The sequence below is a fragment of the Oncorhynchus keta genome, chromosome 13 (genome assembly GCF_023373465.1).
Source record: "Oncorhynchus keta strain PuntledgeMale-10-30-2019 chromosome 13, Oket_V2, whole genome shotgun sequence".
NCBI lineage: Eukaryota > Metazoa > Chordata > Actinopteri > Salmoniformes > Salmonidae > Oncorhynchus > Oncorhynchus keta.
The window spans coordinates 34,718,515-34,741,920 of NC_068433.1; the positions used below are offsets into that span (position 1 = coordinate 34,718,515).

General features: G+C 41.3%; 1 protein-coding gene across 4 annotated transcripts in view; it reads right to left on the reverse strand.

Annotated features, from left to right (window-relative positions):
* LOC118392243 (sodium/potassium/calcium exchanger 2-like) overlaps positions 1-23,406 on the reverse strand; it is a 192,808-nt gene that overhangs the window by 56,900 nt on the left and 112,502 nt on the right. The window contains exons 3-5 of one of the 4 annotated variants that reach the window (XM_035784025.2): positions 22,742-22,783; positions 20,528-20,636; positions 5,107-5,121 (exon numbers count right to left, since the gene is read on the reverse strand). In XM_035784025.2, the coding sequence (XP_035639918.1) occupies positions 5,107-5,121; positions 20,528-20,636; positions 22,742-22,783 (166 nt within the window). The remainder of the gene's footprint in view (positions 1-5,106; positions 5,122-20,527; positions 20,637-22,741; positions 22,784-23,406) is intronic. The other 3 variants (XM_035784027.2, XM_035784026.2, XM_035784028.2) reach the window with 3 other exon arrangements.

Sequence of the window (23,406 nt, forward strand, 5' to 3'; positions counted from 1 at the left end):
TCACTCATGCCCTGTGGATGGTGGAATTGTCATACTATGGGACATAGCCATGGTAACCAAACTAATGGCCTGACAAGCATTTCGATACATGACCCAAAGCACAATGGGATGTTAATTACTTAATTAACTCAGGTACCACACTGTTATTTATTCAAGTGTTTCCATTATTTTGGCAGTTACTTGTAGATTCTAGTGTTAAGGAATCAAAGTGGAAAGCAACTGTGCAAACACACCACAGATACAGTGGGTAATGGTCGGCCACCAGGGTTGGGTAGGTTACTTTTTAAATGTAATCTGTTAGAGTTACTAGTTACCAGTCCAAATTTGTAATCAGTAACGTTCCTTTGGATTACCCAAACTCAGTAAACGTAATCTGATGACTATTAGTCAATTTTTGTTCACTTTCCCCTTTAAGAGGCATTAGAAGAAGACGAAAAGGATCCATGACACGCATTTGGTGTGTCATCACAGTGGATTCTGACTTGTCGTCAGACTCGCTCAGGTGGAACAAACTTAAACTTGCGCCTTTTTTCAATGCTGAATTTAATGTCAATTGAGAAACAGTCTTCTTTCTCAAACATCCTTTTTTCATTTAAAAGTTTTTTAAAAGTATATGTAATCTGATTTTCATATTTTTGCTTACATTACGTAAGGGATTACAAAAAATAAAAATAAAAAGATTACATGTAACTGATTATATGTAATCAGTTACTCCCCAACCCTGTCGGACACTGACTCTTTTCGGTCGATCGTTGGTCCTGTGTCCTCTATGTTTGTTTAATGTGTGTCAAAGAACAAAACATGTAGTCAGCTCTTTCAATGTTTGGCCCCAATGTATCTCCCAGCCCCATGCATGCAAGATAGTTAGTATAATATGTATTGTTACAATGGTTAGCTTACAAGGGGTAAAACAAGAGGGGAGATGGAAAGGATAATGGAGAAAACAAAAATGGTTACAGAGGTATACATTCACATAAAATAGTAAAAATATGTCTGCATAGAAACTTATGTTTGGACATTCATTGACATACCTGTACAGTGCCATCAGAAAGTATTCCACATTTTGTTGTTTCAGCCTGAATTCAAAATGGATTAAATATTTAAAACATTATGACACAATACCCCATAATGACAAAGTAAAAACATGTTTTTGCAAATGTTTGCAAATTTATTGAAAATGAAATACAGAAATATCTCATTCACATAAGTATTCACACCCTTGAGTCAATACTTTGTAGAAGCACATTTGGCAGCGATTACAGCTGTGAGTCTTTCTGGGTAAGTCTCTAAGAGCTTTACACACCTGGATTGTGCAGCATTTGACCATTATTCCTTAAAAAATTATTCAAGCTCTGTCAAATTGGTTGTTGATCATTGCTAGATAACCATTTTTGGGTCTTGCCACAGTACATTTAAGTCAAAACTGTAACTAGGCAACTCAGGAACATTCACTGTCTTCTCGGTAAGCAACTCCAGTGTATATTTGGCTTTGTGTTTTAGGTTATGAAAGGTGAATGAATCTCCCAGTGCCTGGTGGAAAGCAGACTGAGACAGGTTTTTGTCTTGGATTTTGCCTGTGCTTAGCTCCATTCTGTATTTTTTATCCTGAAAACTCCCCAGTCCTTAATGATTACAAGCACACCCATAACATGATGCTTGAAAATATGCAGAGTGGTACGGAGTAATGTGTTGTTCCAAATATAACACTGTATTCAGGACAAAAAGTGAATTGCTTTGACACATTTTTTGCAGTATTACTTTAGTGCATGGTTACAACAGGATGCATGTTTTGGAATATTTTTATTCTGTACAGGCTTCCTTCTTTTCATCTATCAATTAGGTTAGTATTGTGGACTAACTACAATGTTGTTGATCCATCCTCAGTTTTTTATCACAGCCATTAAACTCACCATTGGCCTCATGGTGAGATCCCTGAGCGGTTTCCTTCCTCTCCGGCAACTGAGTTAGGAAGGACACCTGTATCTTTGTAGTGACTGGGTGTATTGATATATCCAAAGTGTAATTCATAAATTCACCATGCTCAAAGGGATATGCAATGTATGTTTTAAAATATACAGTGGGGAGAACAAGTATTTGATACACTGCCAATTTTGCAGGTTTTCCTACTTACAAAGCATGTAGAAGTCTGTCATTTTTATCGTAGATACACTTCAACTGTGTGAGACGGAATGTAAAACAAAAATCCAGAAAATCACATTGTATGATTTTTAAGTAATTCATATGCATTTTATTGCATAACATAAGCATTTGATACATCAGAAAAGCATAAATTAATATTTGGTACATGGCCTTCTCCCATTCCTCCTCTGGATCATCCAGATGGCCATTGGCAAACTTCAGACGGGCCTGGGATGTGTTGGCTTGAGCAGGGGGACCTTGTGTGCGCTGCAGGATTTTAATCCATGACGGCGTAATGTGTTACTAATGGTTTTCATTGAGACTGTGGTCCCAGCTCTCATCAGGTCATTGACCAGGCTGTGTAGTTCTGGGCTGATCCCTCACCTTCCTCATGATCATTGATGCCCCACGAGGTGAGAGCTTGCATGGAGCCCCAGACCGAGGGTGATTGACCGTCATCTTGAACTTCTTCCATTTTCTAATAATTGCGCCAACAGCTGTGGCCTTCTCACCAAGCTGCTTGCTTGTTGTCCTGTATCCCATCCCAGCCTTGTGCAGGTCTGCAATTTATCCCTGATGTCCTTACAAAGCTCCCTGGTCTTGGCCATTGTGTAGAGGTTGAAGTCTGTTTGATTGAGTGTGTGGACAGGTGTCTTTTATACAGGTAACGAGTTCAAACAGGTGCAGTTAATGCAGGTAATGAGTGGATAACAGGAGGGTTTGTTGGTCTGTGAGAGCCGGAATTCTTACTGGTTGGTAGGTGATCAAATACTTATGCCATGCAATAAAATGCAAATTAATTACTTGAAAATCATGCAATGCGATTTTCTGGATTTTTGTTTTAGATTCCGTCTCTCACAGTTGAAGTGTACCTATGATAAAAACCACAGACCTCTACATGCTTTGTAAGTAGGAAAACCTGCAAAATCGGCATTGTATCAAATACTTGTTCTCCCCACTGTATATGCATTACAAGTCAAAAGTTTGGACACACCTACTCATTCCAGGGTTTTTCTTTAATTTGACTATTTTCTACATTGTAGAACAATGGTGAAGACATCACAACTATGAAATAACACATGTGGAATCATGTAGTAACCAAAAGTGTGTTAAAAACAAATGAAAATATATTTTATATTTGAGATGCTTCAAAGTAGCTACCCTTTGCCTTGATGACAGCTTTGCACACTCTTGGAAATTAATGAGTATGTGTATCTAAACTTTAGACTAGTACTGTATACAGTGGGGCATAAAAAGTATTTAGTCAGCCACCAATTGTGCAAGTTCTCCCACTTAAAAAAGATGAGAGAGGCCTGTAATTTTCATCATCGGTACACTTCAACTATGACAGACAAAATTAGATTTTTTTCCCCCAGAAAATCAAATTGTAGGATTTTTAATGAATTTATTTGCAAATTATGGTGGAAAATAAGTATTTGGTCAATAACAATAGTTTATCTCAATACTTTGTTATATACCCTTTGTTGGCAATGACAGAGGTCAAATGTTTTCTGTAAATCTTCACAAGGTTTTCACACACTGTTGCTGGTATTTTGGCCCATTCCTCCATGCAGATCTCCTCTAGAGCAGTGATGTTTTGGGGCTGTTGCTGGGCAACACAGACTTTCAACTCCCTCCAAAGATTTTCTATGGGGTTCGAGATCTGGAGACTGGCCACTCCAGGACCTTGAAATGCTTTGGATGCAACTCAGCATTCTTTGTCCTCCAAACATGAGGAGTTGAGTTTTTACCAAAAAGTTATATTTTGGTTTCATCTGACCATGTGACATTCTCCCAATCTTCTTCTGGATCATCCAAATGCTCTCTAGCAAACTTCAGACGGGCCTGGACATGTACTGGCTTAAGCAGGGGAACACGTCTGGCACTGCAGGATTTGAGTCCCTGTCGGCGTAGTGTGTTACTGATGGTAGGCTTTGTTACTTTGGTCCCAGCTCTCTGCAGGTCATTGACTAGGTCCCACCGTGTGGTTCTGAGATTTTTGCTCACCGTTCTTGTGATCATTTTGACCGCACGGGGTGAGATCTTGCATGGAGCCCCAGATCGAGGGAGATTATCAGTGGTCTTGTATGTCTTCCATTTCCTAATAATTGCTCCCACAGTTGATTTCTTCAAACCAAGCTGCTTACCTATTGCAGATTCAGTCTTCCCAGCCTGGTGCAGGTCTACAATTTTGTTTCTGGTGTCCTTTGACAGCTCTTTGGTCTTGGCCATAGTGGGGTTTGGAGTGTGACTGTTTGAGGTTGTGGACTGGTGTCTTTTATACTGATAACAAGTTCAAACAGGTGCCATTAATACAGGTAACGAGTGGAGGACAGAGGAGCCTCTTAAAGAAGAAGTTACTGGTCTGTGAGAGCAAGAAATGTTGCTTCTTTGTCGGTGACCAAATACTTATTTTCCACCATAATTTGCAAATAAATTTATTAAAAATCCTACAATGTGATTTTCTGGATTTTTTTCCCTCATTTTGTCTGTCCTAGTTGAAGTGTACCTATGATGAAAATTACAGGCCTCTCTCATCTTTTTAAGTTGGAGAACTTGCACAATAGGTGGCTGACTAAATCTTTTTTTTGCCTCAAATGTATACGTATCTACCAATAGGTGCCCTTCTTTGCGAGGCATTGGAAAACCTCCCTGGTCTTTGTGGTTGAATCTATGTTTGAAATTCACTGCTCGACTGAGGGACCTTGGTAAAAATTTCGACTTTGACATGATGGGTTATTGTGTGTAGCCCAGTGACAAATAAACAAAATGTTATGCATTTTAATTCAAGCTGTAACACAACAAAATGTGGAATAAGTCAAGGGGTGTTTATGCTTTCTGAAAGCAATGTAACTGCAAACAGGGAGCGGTACAAACTAAGAGGAAAGTTTGGCAAAAAGTCGCTTCCAAGCTGTGGAGATGATAATGAACAGCATTTTGGCAAAGATAATTAGAAAAGTAACTCACCAGAATCAGCAAATTCTGAGGAGACAGAGGAAGAAAAAGAGATACAAAGAGATAGAAGGGAGAGGGAAAAGATCAACCAGATTATGTACAAGTAGATAAAACATGATAAAACATTGGACCTTAAAGCTGAGATCTGCATAAGGTGAAACAGTGCCACTGGTCGCCCCAGATGCATTTTTTATAGTTTTTGTTTTGTTTATGAAATGGAGAAGAGCATCCAGCATCGTGGTTAAAAAAAAGTACTACATACTAGGCTGTTCTAATTAATTTTATCATGGTTTCATGATACACCTGGTTTTATGGTGCCCATATCGCCCTTTGACCTACAGTAGACCCTGATGAACAACATGGGGGGGATTAAACCACCGACATGCTTTTTTGTCCTACCAGATCCACGATGAGAAGGTTCTAGCTAGTGTATCCCTCTGCCCTTCAACTCTTGTTGGATGTAGATGTCCGGTTTATCATGTCCCAGGCTCCCATGACTGTTACGATTATTTATTTACAAGTTATGTGCGTGTGCCTAATGAACTCAATCTAATATAATAATTTAAAACATAATTGATGAATGATCTAATATATATATATATATAGTGCCTTCAGAAAGTATTCATACCCCTTGACTTATTCCATATTTGTGACCTGTTTCAGGAAACTTGGCATATGTCTAGTTTTTTTGTACCAAAATGCGTTTTTTGGCAGAAATGCCTTCCGCATGACTGATGTGCCCAAAGTAAACTGCCTGTTACTCAGGTCCAGACGCCAGGATATGCATATAATTGGTACCATTGGATATAGAAAACCCTTTGAAGTTTGTAGAAATCTTAAAATAATGTATGAGACTATAACACAATTGATATTGTAAGAGAAATTCCAAAGAAAAACCAACCAGAATAGTTTTTTTTTTAGATTCCATGCACTTACAATGGAAAGCTATGGGTCCTATGCAATTCCAGCTCCCAGATTGCAATTCCTATAGCTTCCACTAGATGTCAGCAGTCTTTGTTCAAAGGTAAAAATGACGCGCACTTGCTAATTTTACTTTTCTATTGAACATACTTCTTTCCGTATAACATATTATAGTTTAATTACATTTTAGGGTACCTGAGTATTAAATAGAAATGCAGTTTAACTTTTTTTAACAAAGTTTTGCGGTAGCTTTTTGGATTCCTTTGTCTGCATGTTGAACTCAAATCGATGGTGCCAACTAAACTGACTTTTTGGGATATAAAAGAAGGATTTTATCCAACAAAACGACCATGCATGTTGTAGCTGGGACCCTTTGGATTGCAAATCAGAGGAAGATTTTCAAAAAGTAAGGGATTATCTAGTCACTATTTGTGATTTTATGAAGCCTGTGCTGGTTGAAAAATATGTTGTGGGGCGCCGTCCTCAAACAATCGCAGGGCATGCTTTCGCTGTAAAGCCTATTGTAAATCAAACAATGCAGTTAGATTAACAAGAATTTACACTTCTAACCGATATAAGAGACTTGTATGTACCTAGATGTTTAATATCCATAATTTTATGATTATTTATTTGAATTGCATGCCCTCCAATTTCAACGGAAATTGTCGACAGGTGTCACCTAGCCCTATTAAGAGGGTGTGAACGATGCTAAATGATTGTAGACAAAGAAGGACTCTCCAATAGTAGTACCAAAACATTCAAAGGCAATTTTCTCAAAAGTGAGTTTATAAGTTGATCAACTTTCAAAGCAAAATTACTTTCCCATTGTTCCTCAACTGTAGTGTTATGATATACCATTTTGTAGCTCTGAGTCTCCACTTTTATCCAATGTACAAAACACAATTTCAAATTTTGCTACATCAGACCGATTTGAGCCGGTCGTCACATTTGTTGTGTTACAGCCTGAATTCAAAATTAGATAAAAAAAATATTTACCCATCTACACACAATACCCCATAATGACAACGTGAAAACATATGGTTAGAAATTCTAGCAAACGTATTGAAGATGAAATAGAGAAATGTGTAATTTACATAAGAATGACACCCCTGAGTCAATACTTTGTAGAAGCACCTTTCTGGGTAAGTCTCTAAGAGCTTTCCACACCTGGATTGTGCAACATTTGCACGTTATTATTTTCAATATTCTTCAAGCTTGATCAAATTGTTTTTTGATCATTGCTAGACAACCATTTTCAAGTCTTGCTATAGATTTTCAAGCTGATTTAAGTCAAAAATCTAACTCGGCCACTGCAACTCCAGTATAGATTTGGCCTTGTGGTTTAGGTTATTGTCCTGCTGAAAGGTCAATTCATCTCTCAGTGTCTGGTGGAAAGCAGACTGAACCAGGTTTTCCTCTGGGAGTTTGCCTGTGCTATGCTCCATTATATTTATTTTTTAACCTGAAAAACTCTCCAGTCCTTACCAATTACAAGCATACCAATAACATGAAGCAACACCACTATATTTGAAAATATGCAGAGTTGTACTCAGTAATGTGTTGTATTGGATTTGCCCCAAATATACTGTAACACTTTGTATTCAGGGCAGATTTACTTTAGTGCCTTGTTGCAAACAGGATGCATGTTTTGGAATAGTTTTATTCTGTACAGCCTTCCTTTTTTTCACTCTGTCAATTCGGCAAGTATTGTGGAGTAACAATAATGTTGTCGATCCATTGTCAGAACAGAATAATATAATAATAATATATGCCATTTAGCTGACGCTTTTATCCAAAGTGACTTACAGTCATGTGTGCATACATTCTACGTATGGGTGGTCCCGGGAATCGAACCCACTACCCTGGCGTTACAAGCGCCATGCTCTACCAACTGAGCCACAGAAGGACCACAGAAATTACAAGATGATGTTATAATACTGTTATTGCATTAAATGGTTGTTTTATGCAACAGAATAGAGGGTTCTTATAACTCTATTGTGTCTGTAAGAACTGAAAGTGGGCCTCTGGGAGATTTAACACTGATAGTGGATTTACGATGGATTGGTGATAAACCTAACAAGACTGCATTCCATTGCATGATTAGTGTCTGTGTGTCTGACTGGAAGGTACTAGGGTGAGATGGCTCGCGGCCAGACCCTGGTTTCCACACAATGAGGCCTTGTTTACAGCAGATACTGTCTACTGTAAATTCTAAGTATATTTTGTAGAAATCTTAACCTTGTGACCCATTCCATGCATCTGTTGTTTGTTATGTAGACTGAAGGGGGTGTATCTTGGCTATAAAATACCTTTGTACCTTCATCTCGGGGCTCTCAACAAATCATCTGAGGGTGATTCGTCGACCAGCCATCATTATTGCAGAGCACTCAATCGATTCACTTTATAGGTGTGTGTTGTATTGACCTGCTCCCTTATTAATAGGTGAATAAAGATTTAGTTTAAGTATAACTCTGACTTGTGTGATAAGTTTGTCTCTCCTCATTTGATAGTAAAGTAATTAACTGCCACACCATCCTCAATTTTCTCCTATCACAGCCATTAAACTCTGTAACTGTTTTAAAGTCACCATCAACCTCAAATGACTTAAATGTAAATGTAAATGTGAAATCCCTGAGTGGCTTCCTTCCTCTCTGGCAACTGATTAGGAAGGACACCTCTATCTTTGTAGTGACTGCTTGCATCGATACACCATCCAAAGTGTAATTAATAACTTACTTCACCAAGCTCAGGGATATTCAATGACTGCTTTTATTTTTTTAAATTTGCAAGCCCTGGTATTTGTGGTTGAATCTGTGTTCACTGCTCGACTGAGGGACCTTAAAGATAATTGTAAGTGGGGTACAAATATGAGGTAGTCATTAAAAAATAATGTTAAACTCTGTTATTGCACACAGAGTGATCCATGCAACTTATTTTGTGACTTGTTAAGCACATTTTTACTCCTGAACTTATGTAGGGTTGCCATAACAAAGGTGTTGAATACTTATTGACTTTAGGCATTACAGCTTTACATTTTTATACATTTGTACAAATTTCAAAAAACATAATTCCACTTTGACATTGTGGTATTGTGTATATGTCACACCCTGATCTGTTTCACCTGTCTTTGTGCTTGTCTCCACCCCTCTCCAGGTGTTGCACATCTTCCCCAGTGTATTTATCTATTTAATATCTATATAAACAATATTATTCTCTCTGCGAATTGTTTTACCATTCACTTGTATGCAGTTGTTGTATATGCTATTGGCCTCACGGTTGAGCAGGCTCTTTCTGAGCTTCAATCTGTCTTTACTTCACTGCAGAAAGCCTTTGTTGAACTGAAACTTGTTCTCAATTAATGTAAAACCATGTATATGCTATTTTCTAAATCACATAAAAATGTTTCTGATTATTTATGCATACGTACATTGAATGGTGCACTCATTGATCGTGTCCCTGAGTATACATATCTGGGCTTTTTACAAAAAACATGTTAAGTTAGTTAAGAAATTGAAAATTAAAATAGGCTTCCTATGCAGGAGCAGATCATGCCTTTCATTAAATAGCAGAAAAAAAATAATTTAATCAACATTTATTCTGGTTATTGACTATGGCGATATCATCTATATCAGTGGTCGCCAACCGGTCGATCGGCCATCTTTCTAGAGCTCTGACTTTTCGAAACCTGAAGATCACTGACGTCGTGCTTTGACCTCGTTGACCATCAGATGCAGGTACCATCAGCCCTTTAAAATAAAAAAGCTAATTATTTCAATTCATGCTCCACAGTGCCTCACAAGTGCTAAACCAACAGATCTATTTTGTTATCAAAGCTCAAATTTTGAAATATAATATGGTCTTATTTACAATATTGGCAGGCCAATCATATAGCCAATATGCTGTGATAATGTATTAGGCCTGCTGCCCAAACCCCATTCCTAAAAAACTGTTTGTGTGAGGTTAATGTACAACAACAAAAAATCTGAGCAGTAGATCTCAGCTTACTTTTTGACTGCCAAAGTGATCTTGACTCCAAAGGTTGGTGACCACTGATCTATATGAATGCAGCTGCCAATTGTATTGAAGCCATTAGATGTTGTGTACCATAGCATATTAAGCTTTATTAGGGGCAATAGGTTCAGCACACATCACTGCATTTTGTATCAGTAAGTAGGTTGGAACTCTCTGAAGTATCGTGGACTGCATTCTGTTGTTTATATAGTCCTCTTACATAAACTCTCACCTTATACCTTACTACATTGTTGAAGTACAGGCATACGGACTACCTGACCCAGGCTCAGGGATGGCTAACGTTGGAGATCCCTTCGACCTCCAATGAATTGGGTAGATCTGCTTTTAATTTTTCTGCACCTTTCACGTGGAACAATCTCCAAAACACCCTGAAATTGGAGGAATTGGTGCCGATAGGGCTTTTCAGACATCAGACTTTTTTTTATTGATGAACGTATTTGTTTTTATGATTGTTTTGTGTGTATGATTGTGTGTATTTTTGTGTATATTTAAGTGCTTTTATTGAACAGATGTGTATATTTTTGTATCTACAGGGCTCACCTGTAAAAGAGACCATGGTCTCAGCTTGACTTCCCTGTCAAAAATAATAATAATGAAAAAAATCCCTACTGATGCCCTACTGGTTTGAAGATAGACAGCAGCTTTAAAAAAAAAATTCACCTTTATTTAACCAGGTAGTCAAGTTGAGAACAAGTTCTCATTTACAATTGAGACCTGGCCAAGATAAAGCAAAGCAGTTCGACAGATACAACGACACAGAGTTACACATGGAGTAAAACAAACATACAGTCAATAATACAGTATAAACAAGTCTATATACAATGTGTACAAATGAGGTGTGAAGGGAGGTAAAGGCAAAAAGGGCCATGGTGGCAAAGTAAATACAATATAGCAAGTAAAACAAAGTAGAAATAAAAATAATGGGGTGCAAAGGAGCAAAATAAATAAATTAATTAAATACAGTTGGGAAAGAGGTAGTTGTTTGGGCTAAATTATAGGTGGGCTATGTACAGGTGCAGTAATCTGTGAGCTGCTCTGAGAGTTGGTGCTTAAAGCTAGTGAGGGAGATAAGTGTTTCCAGTTTCAGAGATTTTTGTAGTTCGTTCCAGTCATTGGCAGCAGAGAACTGGAAGGAGAGGCGGCCAAAGAAAGAATTGGTTTTGGGGGTGACGAGAGATATACCTGCTGGAGCGTGTGCTACAGGTGGGAGATGCTATGGTGACCAGCGAGCTGAGATAAGGGGGGACTTTACCTAGCAGGGTCTTGTAGATGACATGGAGCCAGTGGGTTTGGCTATTGGAAAATAACTGCAATCTAATCCATGGCCAAGACCAATCCTAAACAGAGAATGCCTAAAGCCTTATAAACTGAAAAAAGTTCAATTACATACAGCTACATTTACATTTACATTTACATTTACAGTCAAAAAAAATGGTTTCCAGTTTGCCCAGTCAAAACTGTTCGCTGCTCTGGCCCCCCAATGGTGGAACAAACTCCCTCACGACGCCAGGACAGCGGAGTCAATAACCACCTTCCGGAGACACCTGAAACCCCACCTCTTTAAGGAATACCTAGGATAGGATAAAGTAATCCTTCCCACCCCCCCCCCCTTAAAAGATTTAGATGCACTATTGTAAAGTGGCTGTTCCATTGGATGTCATAAGGTGAATGCACCAATTTGTAAGTCGCTCTGGATAAGAGCGTCTGCTAAATGACTTAAATGTAAATGTAATACAGCTAAACCAGCAGGTGTCTTATAGGACTCCATCCTCCCCTGCAGATATGAGATAACAACAGGGAATTTATTTATTTATTTTATTATTTATTTGAACCTTTATTTAACCAGGCAAGTCCGTTAAGAACATATTCTTATTTTCAATGCCTGGGAACAGTGGGTTAACAGAACGACAGATTTGTACCTTGTCAGCTCGGGGGTTTGAACTCGCAACCTTCCGGTTACTAGTCCAACGCTCTAACCACTAGGCTACGCTGCCGCCCCAAATTAAGACCTCATCTCACATGGGGGAAGTGAGGTGCCCACAGTTAAAACTCGTTTTTTGACACCATGACTCACAGAGGGTACTGCAGTCAGTGGTGGTTGGTGAAACTTTAAATTGGAGGATGGGCTCATAGTAAAGGCTGGAATGGGATGAATGGAATGTCTAAATATAAAGTAAAAGTCAAATCACATTGTATATGTCACATGTGCCGAATACAGCAGAGTTAAAAATAAGAAGAATATAAATAATAACACAAGAGGAAAAAAACACACACGAATGATGCTATATACAGGGAGTACCATTTAAATTTTCAGGGGTCTAAGGTAGTTGAGGAAGATGTGTGTGTGTGTGTGTGTGTGTGTGTGTGTCCAGTATGTGCACATGTGTGTTATGTGTGTGTGCATATATAGTGTATGAGTGTGTGTGGGTTTGTGTAAGTGTGTGAGTGTGCATAGAGTCAGTGGCCCAAAATGGCATCAATGCAGATAATCAAATGGTTACCAAGACTAACTAACCAGTTTTATGGCTTGGGGATAGAAGCGGTCTCGGAGGCTGTTGGTCCGAGACCCAATGCTCCAGTGCTGCTTGCCAGATGGTAGCAGAGAGAACAGTCTATGGCTTGGGTGGCTGAAGTCTTTGGCAAATTATCGCATGAAATATAGAGGTCCTAGATGGAAGAGAGCTTGGCCTTAGTGATGTACTGGGCCACCTGCACCACCCTCTGTAGCGCTTTGAGGTCGAGAGTGGTACAGTTGCCATACCAAGCGGTGATATGTCCAGTCAAGATTCTCTCAATGGTGAAGCTGAATAACTTTTTGAGGATCGGAGGGCCCATGCTAAATCTTTTCAGCCTCCTAAGGGGGAAGAGGCACTGTAGTGCCCTCTTCACATCTGTGCAGTGTGTGTGTGGACTATGTTAAACCCTTTGTGATGTGGACACTGAAAAACTTGAAGGTCTCAAACCGCTCCGCTCTATAGCCCTGTTGATGTGGATGGAGGTGTCCTCACCCCCTTGTTTCCTATAGTCCATGATCAGCTACTTGGTCTTACTGGTGGTGAGGGAGAAGATGCCAGTTCTCTGACCTCCCTGTAGGCTGTCTCTTCGCCGTCGGTGATCAAGACTACCACTGTCGTGTCATCAGCGTACGTGATGTTGGAGTTGTGCGTGGCCATGCAGTCGTGGGTGAACAGGGAATACAGAAGGGGACTAAGCACACACCCCTGTGGGGTCCCCATGTTGAGGGTCAGTGTAGTGGAGGTGTTGTTGCCTACACTCACCACCTGGAGGCGGCCTGTCGGGAAGTCCAAGATCCAGTTGCAGAGGGAGGTGTTCAGTCCCAGGATCTGAGCTTGCTGATGATAATGCTCAAATCAAATCAAATTTTATTTGTCACATACACATGGTTAGCAGATGTTAATGCGAGTGTAGCGAAATGCTTGTGCTTCTAGTTCCGACAATGCAGTGATAACCAACAAGTAATCTAACTAACAATTCCAAAACTACTGTCTTATACACAGTGTAAGGGGATAAAGAATATGTACATAAGGATATATGAATGAGTGATGGTACAGAGCAGCATACAGTAGATGGTATCGAGTACAGTATATACATATGAGATGAGTATGTAGACAAAGTAAACAAAGTGGCATAGTTAAAGTGGCTAGTGATACATGTATTACATAAGGATGCAGTCGATGATGTAGAGTACAGTATATACGTATGCATATGAGATGAATAATGTAGGGTAATTATATAAGGTAGCATTGTTTAAAGTGGCTAGTGATATATTTACATCATTTCCCATCAATTCCCATTATTAAAGTGTCTGGAGTTGGGTCAGTGTCAATGACAGTGTGTTGGCAGCAGCCACTCAATGTTAGTGGTGGCTGTTTAACAGTCTGATGGCCTTGAGATAGAAGCTGTTTTTCAGTCTCTCAGTCCCAGCTTTGATGCACCTGTACTGACCTCGCCTTCTGGATGATAGCGGGGTGAACAGGCAGTGGTTCGGGTGGTTGATCTCCTTGATGATCTTTATGGCCTTCCTGTAACATCGGGTGGTGTAGGTGTCCTGGAGGGCAGGTAGTTTGCCCCCGGTGATGCGTTGTGCAGACCTCACTACCCTCTGGAGAGCCTTACGGTTGAGGGCGGAGCAGTTGCCGTACCAGGTGGTGATACAGCCCGCCAGGATGCTCTCGATTGTGCATCTGTAGAAGTTTGTGAGTGCTTTTGGTGACAAGCCGAATTTCTTCAGCCTCCTGAGGTTGAAGAGGCGCTGCTGCGCCTTCTTCACGACGCTGTCAGTGTGAGTGGACCAATTCAGTTTGTCTGTGATGTGTATGCCGAGGAACTTAAAACTTGCTACCCTCTCCACTACTGTTCCATCGATGTGGATAGGGGTGTTCCCTCTGCTGTTTCCTGAAGTCCACAATCATCTCCTTAGTTTTGTTGACGTTGAGTGTGAGGTTATTTTCCTGACACCACACTCTGAGGGCCCTCACCTCCTCCCTGTAGGCCGTCTCGTCGTTGTTGGTAATCAAGCCTACCACTGTTGTGTCGTCCGCAAACTTGATGATTGAGTTGGAGGCGTGCGTGGCCACACAGTCGTGGGTGAACAGGGAGTACAGGAGAGGGCTCAGAACGCACCCTTGTGGGGCCCCCGTGTTGAGGATCAGCGGGGAGGAGATGTTGTTGCCTACCCTCACCACCTGGGGGCGGCCCGTCAGGAAGTCCAGTACCCAGTTGCACAGGGCGGGGTCGAGACCCAGGGTCTCGAGCTTGATGACGAGCTTGGAGGGTACTATGGTGTTGAATGCCGAGCTGTAGTCGATGAACAGCATTCTCACATAGGTATTCCTCTTGTCCAGGTGGGTTAGGGCTTTGTGCAGTGTGGTTGAGATTGCATCGTCTGTGGACCTATTTGGGCGGTAAGCAAATTGGAGTGGATCTAGGGTGTCAGGTAGGGTGGAGGTGATATGGTCCTTGACTAGTCTCTCAAAGCACTTCATGATGACGGAAGTGAGTGCTACGGGGCGGTAGTCGTTTAGCTCCGTTGCCTTAGCTTTCTTGGGAACAGGAACAATGGTGGCCCTCTTGAAGCATGTGGGAACAGCAGACTGGTATAGGGATTGATTGAATATGTCCGTAAACACACCGGCCAGCTGGTCTGCGCATGCTCTGAGGGCGCGGCTGGGGATGCCGTCTGGGCCTGCAGCCTTGCGAGGGTTAACATGTTTAAATGTCTTACTCACCTCGGCTGCAGTGAAGGAGAGACCGCATGTTTTCGTTGCAGGCCGTGTCAGTGGCACTGTATTGTCCTCAAAGCGGGCAAAAAAGTTATTTAGTCTGCCTGGGAGCAAGACATCCTGGTCCGTGACTGGGCTGGGTTTCTTCTTGTAGTCCGTGATTGACTGTAGACGCTGCCACATGCCTCTTGTGTCTGAGCCATTGAATTGAGATTCCACTTTGTCTCTGTACTGACGCTTATAGCTTGTTTAATAGCCTTGTGGAGGGAATAGCTGCACTGTTTGTATTCGGTCATGTTGCCAGACACCTTGCCCTGATTAAAAGCAGTGGTTCGCGCTTTCAGTTTCACGCGAATGCTGCCATCAATCCACGGTTTCTGGTTAGGGAATGTTTTTATCGTTGCTATGGGAACGACATCTTCAACGCACGTTCTAATGAACTCGCACACCGAATCAGCGTATTCGTCAATGTTTTTATCTGACGCAATACGAAACATGTCCCAGTCCACGTGATGGAAGCAGTCTTGGAGTGTGGAGTCAGCTTGGTCTGACCAGCGTAGGACAGACCTCAGCGTGGGAGCCTCTTGTTTGAGTTTCTGCCTGTAGGCAGGGATCAGCAAAATGGAGTCGTGGTCAGCTTTTCCGAAAGGGGGGCGGGGCAGGGCCTTATATGCGTCGCGGAAGTTAGAGTAACAATGATCCAAGGTTTTACCACCCCTGGTTGCGCAATCGATATGCTGATAAAATTTAGGGAGTCTTGTTTTCAGATTAGCTTTGTTAAAATCCCCAGCTACAATGAATGCAGCCTCCGGATAAATGCAGCAATGAATGCAGCCTCCTAAATAAAGTTCGTTCAGAGCCATCGATGTGTCTGCTTGGGGGGGGATATATACGGCTGTGATTATAATCGAAGAGAATTCTCTTGGAAGATAATGCGGTCTACATTTGATTGTGAGGAATTCTAAATCAGGTGAACAGAAGGATTTGAGTTCCTGTATGTTTCCTTCATCACACCATGTCTCGTTAGTCATGAGGCATACGCCCCCGCCACTCTTCTTACCAGAAAGATGTTTGTTTCTGTCGGCGCGATGCGTGGAGAAACCCGTTGGCTGCACCGCATCGGATAGCGTCTTCCCAGTGAGCCATGTTTCCGTGAAGCAGAGAACGTTGCAGTCTCTGATGTCCCTCTGGAATGCCACCCTTGCTCGGATTTCATCAACCTTGTTGTCAAGAGACTGGACATTGGCAAGAAGAATGCTGGGGAGTGGTGCGCGATGTGCCCTTGTTCGGAGTCTGACCAGAAGACCGCCTCGTTTCCCTCTTTTTCGGAGTCGTTTTCTTGGGTCGCTGCATGCGATCCATTCCATTGTCCTGTTTGTAAGGCAGAACACAGGATCCGCGTCGCGGAAAACATATTCTTGGTCGTACTGATGGTGAGTTGACGCTGATCTTATATTCAGTAGTTCTTCTCGACTGTATGTAATGAAACCTAAGATGACCTGGGGTACTAATGTAAGAAATAACACGTAAAAAAAAAAAAAAACTGCATAGTTTCCTAGGAACGCGAAGCGAGGCGGCCATCTCTGTCGGCGCCGGAAGTCTCACCCTGAGCTGTAGTCAATGAACAGCATTCTTACATAGGTATTCCTCTTGTCCAGGTGGGATAGACCAGTCTGTGGATGTGTTGGGGCGCTATATGAATTATTGTGGGTCCAGCGTGTCTGGAATGATGGTGTTGATGTGCGCCATGACCAATCTTTCAAAGTACTTTGTGATTACAGATGTGAGTGCCATGAGACGATAGTCATTTGTGACTGACCGGCTCAAATCTGTCTTATGTAGCAAAATTTGAAATTGTGTTTTTCACATTGGATAAACATAGAGACTCAGAGCTAGAAAAGTGTATATCATACACGACAGATGAGGAACAATGGGAAAGTAATTCTGCTTTGAAAGTTGATAAACTTGTAAACACACTTTTGAGTCAATGGCCTTTGAATGTTTTGGTTCTACTACTGGAGACCACTTCTTTGTCTACACCCATCCAGCATTCACACCCTCTTAAATTTTAGCCACTCCCATATCTTTAAGGGTAGATCCGTGCATTCTGTACTAACAACAGCAGTCAAGCACCCAAGCTAACTTGTTAGCTACTTCCGGACACAGATGAGAGAACAGGTCACTGAACATTACTTGCCATGGCAGAGCTGGATAGGCTGTTATGTTATCCACAGCGTTGGTGACTTTAACTGTCTGTCAGATTGTCTGTTCATAAATTCAAAGCGTTTCGCTTTTGGAGCGTTCAGAGCGCACACTGGACACTCTGCCTGATGAGCAGGGTTGATCAGAATGTTCTGACCTCACAGCGACAGTCAAGCCTGCAAGCTAACTGGCTAACATTGGCTAGCTTGCTAGCTACTTCCAGACACAAATGAGACAACACCCCACTCTGACCATTTTCCTCACCCTAGCAGAGCTGGTTAGGCTGTTTTCATGTTATCCAGTGTTGGTGACTGTAACTGTGCTGCTGGCAACAATTTAATTACACGTCTTTGTCAACGTTTACTGACACCGGCCATATTCAATAGGTGTTGAGCATTCATAAGTTATTCTGCGCTCTGGCACACTCAGGCAGGTTACCCTGGAGTTCTTGGGAACAATAACGATTAGGTTTATTTTGAAACGTGTTGGGATTACAGAAGATTGGGACAAGAAGAGTTTGAAAATGTCTATGAAGACACTTGCCAGCTGGTCTGCGCATGTTCTGACAACGCGCCCTGGTATTCCGTTTGGCCCAGCGGTTTTGCGAGTAATAACATACTTAAAAGTTTTACTCACATGGCCCATGGCGAGATCACACAGTCGTCCGGAACAGCAAAGACTCTCCTGCATGACTCAGTGTTGTTTACCTCAAAGCGAGCATGGAAGGCATTTATTTTGCCTGAGAGGCCTGCGTCACTGGGCAAGTCACGGCTGGGTTTCCCTTTGTAATCCGTATTCATCTACAAGCCCTTCCACATCCGACGAGCGTCAGAGCCGGTGTAGTAAGATTCCATTTTATCCCTATATTTTCATGTTTGATGGCTCATTGGAGGTCGTAGCAGGATTTCTTGTATGTGTCCCATTAATGGAAAGCAGTAGCTCTATCTAGCGTGGATACTGCCTGTAATCCAAAATGTCTGGTTTGATACATATGTATGGTCACTGTGGGGACGACATCGTCAATGTACTTATTGATGAAGCATGTGACGGACTTAGTAAACCCCTCAATGCTATCGGATGAATCCCATATTCCAGTCTGTACTAGTTTAACAGTCTTGTAGCCTCGTGTACGGTTCATTAGACCAATTCTGTACTGAGTGCTTTACTGAGACTTCCTGTATAGGTAGGGTCCCTAACCACATGTTATATTGTATAGGGCACAGGTTTAACAAAGAGATTTGGTGGTTAGATCATGTGGATGCCTGGAAAAGTTATTTACAGATCTCAGAGCAATAACCCATCCAACAACAAATGTTCCCCTGATGTGCAAGGAATGTTTCCAAGAGACCATTCCCTTAATGTCAAATTGAACTTACCAAGAAAGTGGTTACCATGTTCTCAGAATTTCCAATTTAATGGGAACATTGCAATAACATTTGTGTCCTGTTTTCTGTGGGTTAGGAGAATGTTCCATCAACGTCCCACCAAGCATACACAGAACATGGTTGCCATGTTCTCTGAACATAAAATATTCAGAGAATATTTTTTATAAACACTGTCACAGATCCCTCCAGAACTTTCAACACGCACACCTGTCCCCTATTGCCACTTATTAGTATTTGTATGTATGTGCCCTTTGTCTTGTTGATTATTGGCCCAATGTCCGTTGGTTCGTGTGAGTACCTGTGTTTTGGCTTTCGTGCCATTTTGGATTGCTCAGATGATTACAGGTCTCGCCCCGTGTGTTTATCATCGTGCGCTTAAGTTATTTATTCGAGGTGCTCCTCGCTCCTTTGTTTGGGTTTCTACCCTGTGTTCTGTTACGTGTTTGTTTGGTCTTCATCCCCATGCTATTACACAGCATGTCCTAATTTGGGAATAAAACCCCCTATTATAAAAACCCTGTCTCCTGAATCACTTCATACCAACGTGACAGAATAATCAACCATTTAGGGAGACAGCGGAAATGGCCCGTCCGACGATGACGCAACTTCGGCAGCTGCATCGGGTCCTGATCAACCCGCACCGCGTTCCTGTGATCGTCCTCGAGGCCGGTGTCGTTGTGCTGCAAGTGCAGCGCGTCAGGGAGGTACTGTCATGGATCCCTCCAGAACTTTCACACACACCTGTCCCCTATTTCCACTGATTAGTATTTTTTATATGTGCCCTTTGTTCACCATAGTGCTGTCGATTAATGTTACAATGTCCGTTAGTGCTTGCGAGTACATGTGCTGTGTGTTTTGGGCTTTCGTGCCCTTGTGGATTGCGCAGATGATTTATGAGTCTTGTCCCGTGTGTTAATCATTGTGCGCGTGTGTATTTATTCGATGTACTCCTCGCTCTTTTGTTTGTGTTTCGACCCTCTATTTTTATATAGTGTTTGTTTGGTCTTCGTCCCCATGCCTTTACATGGCACGCCATAATTTGGGTACAATACAAAAAACTATTACGCATTCCTGCATCTGTCTCCCGATCCTTCATGCCAATGTGACAGACACATTTCATGGGAACGTTGCAAGACCATTCATGTGTCCAGTTTTATGTGTTTTAAGAGAATATTCCCTCAACTTCCCACCAAACATACACATGGTTACCATGTTCTCAGAATATAGGATATCAAGATTCTAGACATGTTTCATGGAAACATTGCAAGAACATTTGTGCCCAGTTTTCTATGGGATGTTGATTGAATATTCTCCTAGCCCTTTCTATGCTTTATGATGTGTTCCTAATTTCTTTTATAAATATCTCATGAAGAAGACGGTTCTATCAGAATCCATCTAATAGCAAAAACGTCCAGTATGTGCAAGAACTATCTTCATTGAATGTTGGCAGAGTGGCAGAGAAACGTTAACCTGGGTTAACCTAAAAATGACCGGAATTATGAGCACCAGTTTGCCTCTAAACCTTCTGGCTCTGTATGGAAGTGGAACCAGGCAAAGATAAACAAAAGCATTCCATGTTGCTTTGCGTAAACACTAGAAAAACAGAGGTAGAGAAACAGTGACCGTTTTGTGTGTTGGATAAAAGCTTACCTTCACTGAGAGGGTCCAGTGTGTGGATCATAAGCTGGAAGATACTGTTTCTCATCAGGCTGTTGTGCAGGGAGGCTGAGCTACCACCTCTCTGAAGCCGGGGCCTAGCCTGCAAGAGGAGCACATTGCCGTTACACAAACAATGGCACCATTACACAACTCTTTCTAGTCCTTGGTGGTTCCCCTAAGGAAATACCTGAAGGACACTATAACACTGTAGTGTTAGCTGTATTTCTCATACAAAATAATGCAGTATCATCATTTCCAAAGCAAAATGCAGAGTGCTGGCCCTCTTCTTAGGTCATTATCTGTATCAGGTCTAAAGTTTGATTGTCCCTGTAGTGGAAATTCCCTGTCCTGGAATGTCCCCTTAATCTAACAGTCAAGATTTTGAGAGACCTGGGTTCAGATCCTGCCTGTGAAAATGGCACCCAACTGTAGGACGGTGTCTCATCGAGGATGAGGTCAAAAGGGGGTGAATCTCGTGACCATCAATAGGGCTCATGGTCTTGTGATGATGTAGCCCTAACTGTGACTTCAAAATCATTGGCACCCTGGGCACAAGAGGTAATTTCCCCTTGGTCTAACAGTCAAGATGTTTATTTTTCCTGTGAGAGCTCCAGGTTCAGATCCCACCTGTGAGATCCCATTGGTTTAAAAAATGTATGTTGCCTTTAATTGTGTCTTTTGGTGAAACAATGTGCAAGTCCTTTCCATGAAACCAGTCAAATAACTAAGTGACATGTTACATCTCCAGAACTGCTCTCCAGGACACCACCCGATGTCACAGGAAGGCCAAAAAGATCACCAAGGACAACAACCACACGAGCCACTGCCTGTTCATCCCGCTATCATCCAGAAGGCAAGGTCAGTACAGATGCATCAAAGCTGGGACCGAGAGACTGAAAAACAGCTTCTATCTCAAGGCCATCAGACTGTTAAACAGCCATCACTAACAATGAGTGGCTGCTGCCAACATACTGACTCAATCTCTAGCCACTTTAATAATTAAAAATGGGATGTAATAAATGTATCACTATTCACTTTAAACTATGCCACTTTATATAATGTGTACATACCCTACACTACTCATCTCATATGTATATACTGTATATATGTATATACTATGCCGTTCGGCCATCGCTCATCCATATATATTTTTATGTACATATTCCTATTCATTCCTTTATACACACAAGTGTAAGGTAGTTGTTGTGAAATTGTTAGATTACGTGTTAGATATTACTGCATGGTCGGAACTAGAAGCACAAGCATTTCGCTACACTAACATTAACATCTGCTAACCATGTGTATGTGACAAATTAAATTTGGTTTGAACTCAAATATCATGCCCAAATCATATAAAAATTACTTCAACCCAACTCATTGAACTACTGTACACAATGGGCAAAAGCAAAAGCATGCAAAAGCATGCTAACATTGGACATTTTACTTTTTGAGGGGTTTTGATAAGAAAATGCTAATACTATTGGTTGGTGGCACTGACTAGTTTAACCACTTGGCTTCCTGGGTTTGAGCGGGCGGGCGGGGGGGGCAGACAGAGTGTCTGCACTTTGTGAAAGGCCATAAGGATGGCGGGGTACTGTATATTTTCTAAACACGTTTAATGGGAGCTTTGCAAGACCACTCATGTGTCCAGTTTTATGTGTTTTACGAGAGTATTCCCTCAACTTCCCACCAAACATACACTTTTTTGGTTACTACATGATTCCATATGTGTTATTTCATAGTTTCGATGTCTTCACTATTATTCTAAAATGTAGAAAATAGTAAGCATTAAGAAAAACCCTAGAGGGAGTAGGTGTGCCCAAACCTTTGACTGGTACTGTGTGTATATATATATATATATATATATATATATATATATATATATATATATATATATATATATATATATATATATATATATATATATATGAAAGGAACTATAACAAAACACTCACTGATCAAGAACTTTGTTTTTAGCATTTTGGATGTATAAACTGTTCTTCAAGCGTTTGAAACTGGAGGTGTCATTGCATGCTAGTGCACTAGTGACCTACTGAGAGAGTAATTTTAGAATTGCAAGGACAGACAGAGATACTACAGGCACACACGGAGGTTGGATTTAGAGTATAGTAGGGAAGGAGAGAAAAAAGTTAGAGTAGCTACATAGACACAAACACAAACATAGACAAACCAGACAGGACCTACCGACAGCTTGCTCTCATCCTCTGGTGCCCCGGGACTCACAGCCTTCATATCCAAGAAAAGAGAGTTGAAAAAGTGAGAGAGGGAGAAAGAGAAAGAGCACATAGATGTGAAGCATGTCTTACAAACCACAGATAGACAGATGAAAAGACAGTAGAGAGACATTCCATTGTCGTATTGATGATGATTTGACATAGACAGATTCAAGAGACTGACACCACCGCTGTGCTGTGTCACTCACTATCTAGCAGACCAAGATAGGCTTATGGTTAAAAATGTTCTTCTCATCAGGCTTTTGAGATTCATCAGCCACATGGAAAACCATTCTATTCACAGACCATTTAACTCTGCAGGACCCCAACCGACTCAAACAAATAGAGGAAAAGGTAAACCTAGCATTCATGTAATTGTTCACGATTCATATATAAACTAGTACATGTAAAGAAATTACAAGTGCCAATTCCCTTTATCTGGAAGATATTAAAGACTTGCATATTAAACCTACTTATGTGGAATTCCAGTAACTTCAAAGATTGAATTATGTCTCTCAATTGTGTTATTTCTCTTGTTATGTATCCTGTATTGTTTCCTTTGTTTCCACCAATGACATCAGACTCGCCCCCAAGCATCATCCTAAGCCACGACAAGAATAACTTGTTTGTAGCATT